The sequence below is a fragment of the Littorina saxatilis genome, unplaced genomic scaffold (assembly GCF_037325665.1).
Source record: "Littorina saxatilis isolate snail1 unplaced genomic scaffold, US_GU_Lsax_2.0 scaffold_1160, whole genome shotgun sequence".
NCBI classification, from domain to species: domain Eukaryota; kingdom Metazoa; phylum Mollusca; class Gastropoda; order Littorinimorpha; family Littorinidae; genus Littorina; species Littorina saxatilis.
In genome coordinates this window covers 2774-15000 of record NW_027128542.1, presented here as the reverse complement: position 1 = coordinate 15000, position 12227 = coordinate 2774, and the positions used below count along the sequence as shown (strand labels likewise).

General features: G+C 39.1%; 1 protein-coding gene across 1 annotated transcript in view; it reads right to left on the bottom strand.

The window, feature by feature from the left end:
• Window positions 1–11468, bottom strand: part of LOC138956895 (uncharacterized) — a gene marked incomplete at its 5' end in the record, with an annotated part of 16107 nt that extends 4639 nt beyond the window's left edge. Inside the window, 11 exon segments of the mRNA XM_070328114.1 lie at window positions 2679–2705; window positions 3161–3350; window positions 3833–3954; window positions 5362–5551; window positions 7298–7419; window positions 8279–8323; window positions 9267–9326; window positions 9721–9823; window positions 10492–10713; window positions 11021–11158; window positions 11399–11468. Of these exon segments, the coding sequence (XP_070184215.1) occupies window positions 2679–2705; window positions 3161–3350; window positions 3833–3954; window positions 5362–5551; window positions 7298–7419; window positions 8279–8323; window positions 9267–9326; window positions 9721–9823; window positions 10492–10713; window positions 11021–11158; window positions 11399–11468 (1289 nt within the window).
• Window positions 11469–12227: the final 759 nt, after the last annotated feature.

The following is a 12227-nucleotide window of genomic DNA, read 5'->3' as shown; positions in this document are numbered from 1 at the left end:
ATTCGAATTCGTCCAGACTCAGAGTAGATCCACTCACCACTCTCGCCACTAATTTGACACTTGGAAAATTGAGAAACAGTCAAACAATCCCCCAACAACTCGACTTATCTAAAACAGTTTAAAAGCAGGACCAAAACAATTATATGCATCAATACGCGCAAATAGACAACCATTTTTCTTTTGTTTAAACACATTGACAGCGATCGACCCCGAAAATCCACTTCGCTAATATTTACTAATATTGTGTCTGTGATAATTTCAGAATGTGTTGAAACAATTGTGAAAAATTAGAGAAATCAGACAGACTTTATGAAACAGAATATTAAATATGATAACATGCCAAGATAAACGAGGGTTGGGTAACTGAATGGGATATTTGGTCTTAATCCCTGGTTTATATGAGTTATTTCTAATATGCTGACTGTTAGCAAATGATAACAAGACATGTCGAGAAAAAAGATATCAAAATGAGCCTTTAGGCGAATTTTGATAGCGTTTTCGAGACATGTCTTGTTATCATTTGCTAACAGTCAGCATATTAGTAATAACGGTTTTATTATCCGTGCGTGGTAACAAACATAATACCCGAAGCGACCCTGCAAGTAAAGTGTCGCCATTTTGGCTTGGTTGGTTACAAGGTAAACAGAGCAAACAAAACAAACATCCAGCACACTTTCAGCTTTCAAGTAATCTTTCCCAAAAAGTTTAATTCACAATGTGTCCCTTCTTTTCTGTGCATAGTATCATAAAAACACTCAACAACAACACAAAACCAGAACACAGACTCGAAAATGCTAACAAACAGAAAGTCCGAAATTGGAACGGACAGTTCTCGGAAGAGCCATCTCAAATGTTGCACATTTGTGTTGCGCATGCGCAGTTGAATGCGGTTAAATGTCGGTGGAATTGAATGTTGATCGTTGCATGCGAGAGGTCACAGTGATGGAACATTGGCGGATTTGGTCTCGTTGGAGGCATGGCAGGTTCGTATTCCGGGTCGAAAAGAGCTGCTACCTCGTCGTTGCTGAGTTCCACGTCCTGTCGGATCGTCTGCTGGCTTGTGACAGTCGCCGATGCAACGAGACGACCGCGTTCGATTCTGCTTCACGTCGAAGTTTTGGCTGGTTCTCCCCGCGAAGTATGACTTGGGAGCAGTGCCAACTGCCTATTCTCTGTGAGCTGGGACGACATAGCAGCTGCCATCTCTAGTTTTTTGGCGGTGGATGTTTTTGGTACGGTTGCAGGGAGTTAGATCTAACAGTTTTGTGACCGGTGACACTGATAATGTCAATTGGACTGAAGTTCTTGTCTGCGAGTAGTGTTGCACCCGTCGCTCGCACGCTGTGGTTTGTGTAGATCTATATCTGCGACAATTGACACAGCTCACTTCTTCATAGTGTGGACGCCCATGGGTCTGCTGTCATACCATGTTTCGTCATCTCCATGGAACGTGTTGACAGGGAATTGCCAAAGATGCTCACACTTTGGATTTAGCAGAGACAGGTACTTGTTGTAGCTGTACACTGACTGGACAGCTGCTGTCCCCAGTCTCTGGCATGACTCCAGTCACAAGTTCTTCGTCTCCAGCTCTGTGATTCTTGGTAAGTTCATCAAACCGTTTGATTACGTATTGTTTCCCTGTTGTTTGATCCATCTTCACTTCGAAGGTGTCTTTCGTCATTTTTTCAAAGTTTTCCAGGCCCCGTCTAAAAAAATAAAACCGGACATCAAACTGAACCTTGTTCAAAAGGCCAGTGGGGGTGTTGGGAGACATGAATTTTGATGCGTATAGGTTTTTTTTAGATCTTCTTGATTGATGGCAGGTTTGTTTGCCATGTTGCCAAAAGCACATAGGTGTAGTCTGCTACTGACAGCACCAAAAAGAGTTGCTTCCCTTTACTCAGTATTAAACTTACTTGCCATTCTATTTCCCTCCCACCGACAGAATTTGCTTTTTAGCACATTTTACACAGTAAATTGCATGAGAAAAATGTCAAAAAGTGACATTCAGTAGAACAATTCACCCTGATGTTTTTTATATTAATTTTTATTTTGTCGTGGTGATTTTTAATGCGTTATACAAAAAGGGTCCCGCCTTGAACGTTATAACATTTAACAGGTCACCTAGAATCAGTCCTGATTGGTCACATAGCCATAAAGGGCACTAGAATGATAATAATGTTTGTTGTACTGATGTGTTCTTGTTTGAATTATTGCAACGTGTCTTTCCGATATGGCTGCAAAAAGCTTCATACTATGACCTTTTCGTACGCTAAAAAATTAGACCAGTTTATCGATTCGCATGAACGTATTTCCTGGAGCATCACAGCACTTTTAAACAACAATTACACAATGCTGCGCAGAGTGCGCACAATCACAAATCAACAATTAACCGTGTCAATTTTTACCGGCCTGCAAGACTTACATTATCCCCATTTTTAAAAAAAGAACTCAGAAGAGGTTAGAGTGATTGTACTATGAAAAATATGCATGTTGAGAAAGGTCGCAATGTACAACGTTATCTATTTTCGGACATGGCATACTGTGAAACCTTTAAAATAATGCTTACATTACACTCGAAGAAAACAATAAACAAATAAAACTTCAGTAACATACACACTCATTTTAGTTTAAAGGCCTGTGTAGTGACCTTCCTACTAGATAAATGATCTGTTTACCTTTTCCCTTTGTGTGACTCCACAGGTCTGTTATAAGATAAAGCAAAACAAGTTTTGTAAGTAAGACAATCAAATACACACATACACACACACACACACACACACACACACACACACACACACACACACACACACACACACACACACACACACACACATCTGATTTGTCATAAAGGTTGACATTCCACTGTGGTGATCTCATTTTTCCAAAAATTGAATGGACATTTTTGTCAAGCATCCTGTAGCTTCGTCCGGACTCTGGAATAACACTCCTGTTCAGAAGCTTAAAAATAAATACCAATCAGGTTTAAATGTTTTCGATCTTATCGGTAAACATATCGTCGGTAGAACAAACTCACTAGATGAATTCCTGTCACATTGAAGAATGATGGGCAATGCAAATCATTTCAAGCTTTCAATCACCATATTTGCAACGTTTAACAACAATGAAAGAAACAAGAAACATTCACTGTAATACTTACTCTTGTTCTTTAGTACATGGTTTTGAAAGTTTCACTACGTGTGCACCAGATTCGATGCCATGTTCTTTGTAGTGTTCCACTAGTTCAGACAGTGTCTTGAATGGGGGCACGTTTGAGTTCTGCAGCTTAAACCCGGTTTCCTCCTTATCTGGGATGATTGCAAAGTGGTTGACTTGTTCATCAAAGTTCACTGAAACATTTACAGGAAGTGCACATGTTGAATAAGTCAATTAGCCTAGAACATATGCATTTTGCTTAGCGCTTCTCTGCTTAGAGTATATACACTGTTTCTTTCTTTGTTTATTCAGAACAGTAATACTACCGTATTCATGCCATCCATACAGGTTTTATTTCTTCAGCATGCTACATGGTCAGTTTGTTCTTTAAAAACCAAACTCTGGAATTAAGTTTCTCAGTGCACAAATTAATTGCTTAAATAATACCATAATAATAATAACAATAACAGCACTTTATTGTCCATTAAAATATTACATAAAAATGGAAATTTTTCTTCGGCACACCCTGTCTGCCTGTAAACGATTATAACAACAATTGTATAGGACGACACACATAAAACATAAAAGGGATACAATCAAATATGATATTGCACTATGTAAATTTACCCTCTCATATCACAGGAGTTGGGTTTCACCATATTTCTTGCAACATTACCTGCAAGAACATACTGGTTTTTATCCGACTTGCCGTCTCTGACCAAATATGAACCAGAACCATGTCCCTGGGAGATTAACAGCTTCCTTTCATCCTCCCTGCTGATCTCTCCAAAGTACCATCTGCGGAAAACAAACTGGAGGCTGTAATAATGGATATTACAAGCACAAATGTAGGAAGCAAGTCTAATTCACAAAACACATGTAGTAATAACAACAAGAAAGGAATCGGAATTAATCAAGTGTTCTTTTTCATACTGTTACAATTAGAATGTTATGGCATTGTACATTTGTCCCGGCTAATTCTTCAAAACTCCATTCTGTGCATAATACGTCGCGTGCTTTTCAGATAGATTTACTGGAAAAAATGCACTATTGTTTTTGTACAATTTATTCAAGATATAGTCTATTGTTCATCGATACTATATACTCAACAGCAAAATGCGGTTCACGAGGACCATATAGCTGCGGATTGCACGTGAATGTAATCAATATGAAAACGTAAACGGCGTGACGGTTTGCACGACACAACTGAAGACGGTGTGACATTCAGTATTCAACCAGATAATTTTTTATTTACGATTTATTTCCGAGGATTTATATCGCGCATGTATCTCACCACACAGGGCGACTCAAGGCGCATGTTACCTATTAATGCCGTGTGAGATGGAATTTTGTACACAATATATCACGCATTCACATCAGCCAGTAGATCGACTGCCTTTAGGCGCTGCATCCACCTTTCACGGCCTATTATTCCAGGTCACACGGGTATTTTGGTAGACATTTTTATCTACGCCTATACAATTTTGCCAGGAAAGACCCTTTTGTCAATCGTGGGATCTTTAACGTGCATACCCCAATGTAGTGTACACGAAGAGACCTCGGTTTATCGTCTCATCCGAAAGACTAACAGGTAATCAAGTCTAAAAACAGTATTTCTGGTTCCCTGACTTTACTGTTTTACCTTCCGACACTAGATCTGTTGACCCTTCAAACAATGGACATTTTGCAGACTGTACAAAGGAAACTACTCACTTTGAATTCTAACTAATCTGTTCATGTACTGATACAGTTGACACACCTGTGTCACTCAGTATATTCAACCCGACATCAAAAAGGTGTGTTTGATTAAATTCATAGTCTCCTTGATGTTTTGGCTTGCTATTGTTGATACTATGGAGTTTTCATGTGTTTTACTTCTACTTCAGCAACAGTTGTAATATTTCTGACTTTTGATTTTGACCCCCCTCAATGTTTGAACGTGCTGCCAGATTAACAAACAGTTTCTGATCATTCTGAATTAAAAAAAACCCAGCTTGATAGCTAAACAAACAAAGATGTGATTGATTTTTTTTTTATTGTATGATCGTTTCATTAATTTGACAGCAAGTAAAACAAAGCGTGTGATATGCTTTGCTGGTGAGCATATAATTATCAGGGCTTAAAACTGCCGAAGTCAGACCCAAAATGTCAGCATGTGCCTGACTTTTCAAAACAACTCAAACAAACAAAAAGAACAGAAATTACTCAGCATCCGGCTCCTTTTCAAAAGGTTTAGAAAGTTTGCCCCAACTGTCCTCGCCAACTTTGATCTCATGTTTCTTGTAGTGACTGACGACGTTGCACAACGTGTTGAAGGTAACGTTCGTATTGCAGCAGATAAACCGTTCTCCCTCGCAGTTGATTGTTAAGCGCTTTATCTCGTTATTCCAAGACACTGAAATGTTATACGTGAACATGAATTATATAAAGCCTAGACTTGTAAAGCTTAGTACATACACAGACTAAACAAAACCTCGACTATTTCTTTAACGTCATTGTGAAATCGTGTTGCTTTCGCTCCCGGTGTTATCGTTGTCAACGTTAATTAACTGATTTGTGCCTCAGTTGTCTCAATGCAGTGTGCTTTTTACATTTAGTCAAGTTTTGACTAAATGTTTTAACGTAGAGGGGGAATCGAGACGAGGGTCGTGGTGTATGTGTGTGTGTCTGTCTGTGCGTGTGTGTGTGTAGAGCGATTCAGACCAAACTACTGGACCGATCTTTATGAAATTTGACATGAGAGTTCCTGGGAATGATATCCCCGGACCTTTTTTTCTTTTTTTCGATAAATACCTTTGATGACGTCATATTCGGCTTTTTGTAAAAGTTGAGGCGGCACTGTCACACCCTCATTTTTTATTCAAATTGATTGAAATTTTGGCAAAGGCCGGACTTCGGTATTGCATTTCAGCTTGGTGGCTTAAAAATTAATTAATGACTTTGGTCATTAAAAATCTGAAAATTGTAAAAAAAAAATTTGGTAAACGATCCCAATTTACGTTCATCTTATTCTTCATCGTTTTCTGATTCCAAAAACATATAAATATGTTATATTCGGATAAAAAAAACAAGCTCTGAAAATTAAAAACATAAAAATTATTATTAAAATAAAATTTCCGAAATCGATTTAAAAACAATTTCATCTTATTCCTTGTGGGTTCCTGATTCCAAAAACATATAGATGTGATATGTTTGGATTAAAAACACGCTCAGAAAGTTAAAAAGAATAGAGATAAAGAAAAGCGTGCTATTCTTCTCAGCGCAACTACTACCCCGCTCTTCTTGTCAATTTCACTGCCTTTGCATCGAGCGGTGGACTGACGATGCTACGAGTATACGCTCTTGCTGTAAAAATGCAGTGAGTTCAGTTTCATTCTGTTAGTTCGACAGCTTGACTAAATGTTGTAATTTCGCATTACGCGACTTGTTGGCTCACGTAAGTGTAGCCTATGCGATCGTAACTTTGTCTGTCTGTGCGTGCGTGCGTGCGTGCGTCTGTGCGTGTGTATGTCTGTGGTAGAAACTCTAACATTTGAAGACGTCACATTACATTGACGTCACATTATGACGTAAGAGGGTTAGACGTCACGCGAAGGAAGTACTGACAGTCTCGGTCATTATTATTTTGAGCGAGCCGAGACTAGTTGGCAGTCGTGTCCTTGTAAGTAGGCTACATGTATGCAGACAGACAGATCTAGATCTAGTGTCTCGCTTTCTTGCACAGTTTCACCTATGCTCTTTCTCTGTGTGTGTGTGTGTGTGTGTGTGTGTGTGTGTGTGTGTGTGTGTGTGTGTGTGTGTGTGTGTGTGTGTGATTGAGTTTGTGTTACTGTTTGTCGATTTCTTACGTGAGCCTTGATGGCTTCGCCTCTTGTTTTGCTTTATATTAATATTCGTTCATTCAACTATACAAGTATATTCATTCATTCAGCAAAGAATTAGCTCTTTCATTCCTTCCTTACTCGTTCCTTTATTCATTCCTATTATCAATATAATATTATCCTAAAAACACAGCTTGTGCTGTATTTTGTTGGGGAGCTTATATCAGTGCTTAACAATGTCAAAGTCAGACCAAAAACATCAGTTATGTACCTGCCTACGGTCCTTTTGAACACAATATATCTATTTTGCAATAGTATACCTGCTAAAATGTAATCGTTTGGATTGGTGTGCCCATGTCTCATCAGGAAAGATCCTTGTTCATTTCTCTTGAACTGTAACAGTTTGTTTTCTTCCTCTTCTGTGATCGTTCCAAAGTACCACCTGGAAAAACCAAACATTTTGCATTACCCAGGAAATAATATTTGTATTGTTACACCTATATTTCATCTTGTAGCGTTAGTTGCTGTTGTTGCGTTTCTGTTTGTGTGTGTTATATACAAGCAATCAGGGTGTTTTGGAGGAAAAAACATAACAAAGCATCATTATCACAGATGTATGGATGGTTGGTGTGGATCACTTGTCTTTTTCTCGGTGTTTTTCTGGGATCGAAGCAAGGTGACGCAGATCGTGCAAAGTCTTTTTCGGTTTTTGTTGGTTCTGTTTTCTTGTGTAAGAAAGTGTCTATTGTAGAGACGTCAAACTACATCATCAACTCTCTTGCCGTTTCATGGAGTGGTTCTGTTGCTTGCACCAAAAAGAGTGTTTAACAGTTGCTCGCACAGAAAGTTCTTCATTGACGTGGAAATAGTATCAAAAAAGGTCGTTAAAGTCACAATTAAATGTATTGTTGTAAACGTATAGCTCCTCATGCATAGCTTATCACATAGTTTACACCATGACCTCACTTACACGATAAGCACATGTGCAAAGCAAATGTGGCTACGCTATTACGTGGGTGGTCTTTCTCACGTAAGTAGAATAAAATACATATCATATGAACTTCTTGTTTCGTCACTGTTGAACTCAGCAATTCATTATGGCCGATGTATACCTCAGCAAACCTTGACTTCACTACTGCCATATTCATAGGCCCCGCATCGACGTGATATATGAAGCCATAACACTGTTAAACCAAGGCTTAGCTTATAAACATCAATACAGTACAATAGTGTACACATAATGCATAATTAAGTTTTGCTTAAATGACCCCTGAACAAATAAGAAAAAAACCAGGACATACCTCTTTTCCTTGTGAGACTCTTTATCATTGCTTTTGCGCCAAGACCTGTTCAGTGAGTACGAAAATAATGTTGAATATGACTGTATAATGCAAGTACTGTGAATCACACACACACACGCACAGACACACAGATAGACAGGCACACACACACACACACACACACACACACACACACACACACACACACACGCAACCAAACACACACGCGCAAAGAAACACACACATACACGTACACACACACACCCACATGTACACAAACACACACATGCCCACACACCCACATGCACACACTCACATACACACACACGCACACACGCGCGCGCTCGTGCGTGAGTTGGTTCGTTTGTGCGTGCGTGCGTGCGTGCGTGCGTCCCTGAGTGCGTGCCTGTGTGCGTGCCTGCGTGCATGCCTGCCTGTTTGCCTGCCTGCCTGCCTGAGTTTTTTCAAGAATTAAAAGTTCCAATCATAAACAATTGTTGTTTGTTTTACCACTGGAAAAGTTATAGGCACCTGGTTTGGGTACACGAGTATGCATAAAGGTAGGACGTAGCTTTTTGATTAAAACATTGTTATTTGCTAATTACTAAATATTGTTTAACGTAAAAACAGTATTTTCATAACTTTCACATGTGTGATTATTTACATAGGTTGTAGGGGTCAACGTCTTTATTTTTTCAGGTAACATTCATAACACTTGTCTAGCCAATTTGCACGGAACACTTGAGTCGCTCAAAACGGAGTGAGTCAAGGCTAAATTATGCCCTATAAAATATACCATGGAAACACTATGGTGCGCAAGAGCATACCAAGAGACACCAGCAGTCAGACCCTGTTACAAACAGCTCTCTACAATTGGCAGGAGCAATGTCTATGAGACGCACAAGAAATGTACATCTACTTTAAACAGCTCATGCTCAAGGCCGGCAGTCTTTCCTTGCAGAGCAGCTGCTGTGAAAGGGGAACTACTGCGTCTTCCTGTTACACTTACCTAATAAGTGGGCGCGTATGTACATCCCCTGCAGGATCCTCTCTCGGATTATGGTTACATCTGAAATTTTAAAAATACAACTTTCTTCCAACCAAGCTTGTCAAAGGTTACGCGTAACATTTGGTTCGGGTGTTTTCTTAAATCCAAGCGTATTGAGTGGAATGCTCATGTGCATTTTGAGGAGGTGGCGGAGGAGGCTTTATATATATATATATATAGCGGGATGGGGGAGAGAAAGAGAGGAATAGATTGCAGAAATGTATAAGAACAATACACATTCGTTTAGATTTATTTTTCAATTCCTGTTCTATTTCTTCCCGAGCTGATTATGGGAACTCAATAAGTACAACTTTGTAAGGTAATGTCCAATATATCCTTCCAGTACATCCAAAAGGCCACACGTTTTACAGTTTATTCCTGTTTGCCTTTATTTACAAAACGTTGCAAACCTTACCTTCTTCGTACACAAATCACCACCGCAACAATGACAACAGCGATGATAGGAATCACCACAAGAGCCGCAATCCAAGCATTTTTTTCTTCGTCCTTGCGAGGAACTGTCAACATCCATTTGAAAAAGAAATGAAACTAAATATATAATTAACGATTGTAAAATGTTTGCCTTCAATGAATCCCTTGACCATATTTTTTTCTTCCTTTTTGGGATGGTTACTTGATTGGTTGGTTAGGTCGTTTGTGTGTGTGGGTATGTGTGTGTGTGTGTGTGTGTGTGTGTGTGTGTGTGTGTATGTGTGTGTGTGTGTGTATGTGTGTGTATGTGTGTGTGTGTGTATGTATGTGTGTGTGTGTGTGGGTGTGTGTGTGTGTGTGTGGGTGTGTGTGTGTGTGTGTGTGTGTGTGTGTGTGTGCATGTGTGTGGTTGTGTTTGATTGATTGATTGATAGGAGGATTGAATGACAGGTTGCTTGATCGTTTGATTGTCAGTTGCTTTTTAATTTGATGTGCTAAAGGCATCAACCTCAACAATTCTTTCGATGTGACTCGTTTGATCTTCACGGACTTGCAAACAAAGTAAGAAAAGAAAGTATTACATGATAGAAAAAACCCATACAGTAGAAACAAAAACAAATAATTGGAGAAGATAGCGAACCATATATCTAGGAGTAGGATCTGCAATAGTATCACAACTTGTGTAGGCATTCCATACAACTATTATTATCATTCACTTGTTTATGCATAAAGTAATATCATTGCATTCATATACCTTCCGCTTTTACTGTGAAGTTGCAGGCGATGGGTGTTTCTGCCTTGCCGTTTACATAGACATACAGGGTGTATAAATCATCATACTTCATCGTCGTCTTTGGGATTCGCACCACCAGTCTGTGGTTCTTTAGTATCTTGTCAGTTTTAAAAGAGGTATCTGTGACTCCGCACTCAATGGTTGATACCTGGTTTGCTCGGTCACAGTGCAGGATGTCTTTGGCTTAAAATAACAGAAAGTGAGAACAGTTCAGCACGCTGTCGTGCAATATATTATCACACATTAAACCAAAATACTATACAAACACAACGGTGATTATAGTTATGTCTGTGTTTTGGTAAACTGAAAGGCAATTAAAGAATTAATAGTACTGATATGGTAACCTCACAACATATAAATTGATAGCACTGAGATTTTTAGGAACAATGCACAGATTTTAAAAGTTATGATTACAACGCAAATGCAGCCCCATTCAAAAATGTATCATCAATATTAGTGTTGTGATATTTTCTGACATTGATATGCATACCAGGCTCAGTAGCTCGTCTCAAATTAGCATAAAACTTGGGAGCGTCCATCTGAATGTCCTGTCGTAAGTTGAAAGTTAGGTAACCCTGCTGTCCGTCAGTGACACTTGGAGCGCTGCAATGTCCATTTCCAGAAGTTTCTACGAACAAAGACAAGAACATATGATTACATCACTGACGTGATTTGGTTAAATATGTTCAATCCTAGTAGTAGTTCTTATTTATTTGCTGAGACATATTTCATTGATAGCCAAACGCAAAGTTTTCCAAACATTATGTGACAATTATAACATTATTTGTTTTTGTCGGAGGAAAAGCCATCATCGGTTTGTACAAACTGTCTTGGCAGAAGCCTTTTTAAGGTAAGAAAGGTCTATCACCTGCCCGTTTCACTTTGTGTCCAACAGTTCCCAGGAAAAGTAGGACCGCCCAAGGCACCATGTAAGTAAACTTGAATACGTGGTTCGCCATGACCAGCTGAAAGAACAATGCATGATCATAATTATTTATACAATAATTCACCACACGAATTCACATCCAATTCAAATGTTCCAAAAATCTGAAATCAAAATATGTCGTTATTTTCCCTTGAAGTATTCAGTGAAACCCCCCACCCCTAATCATCACATTCATTATCACATATCAGAGAATGTGTGTGTGTGCTTGTGTGTGTGTACGTGTGTGTGTGTGTGTGTGTGTGTGTGTGTGTGTGTGTGTGTGTTCGCGTATATGTGTATGTGTATGTGTGTGTGTGTGTGTGTGTGTGTGTGTGCTTGTGTGTGTGTACGTGTGTGTGTGTACGAGTGCTTTTGCGTGTGTTTATATGCAGTTCACATTTTAAACAAATATATGATAAATTGTTCTGGTGTCTGTTTCCTTTGCTTATTTGGATATGCCTATCTGAGTTAAGAGACAGCAACTTACTGTTACTGAAAATTTTACATCGTAACGGGAAAAACAGCAAAACCGATTTGTATATAATCCTGCTAAGTGCGGACACGTTTTAGTTTCGCATCGATGAACGTATATTCCTGTTCTGTGTGGGAAGCAGAACGAATTACGAGTCTCAAAGGTCAAAACCCCATCAGCTACAAACGCAGTCTGCTTGGGTGTACAGATTTGCAGCTTCGATGTTCAAGGCGTATCGCATACTCAAATCAGAAGAAACGTACAGTGTGTATGTGTATCCTAAAAGCAAATTCTGAATGA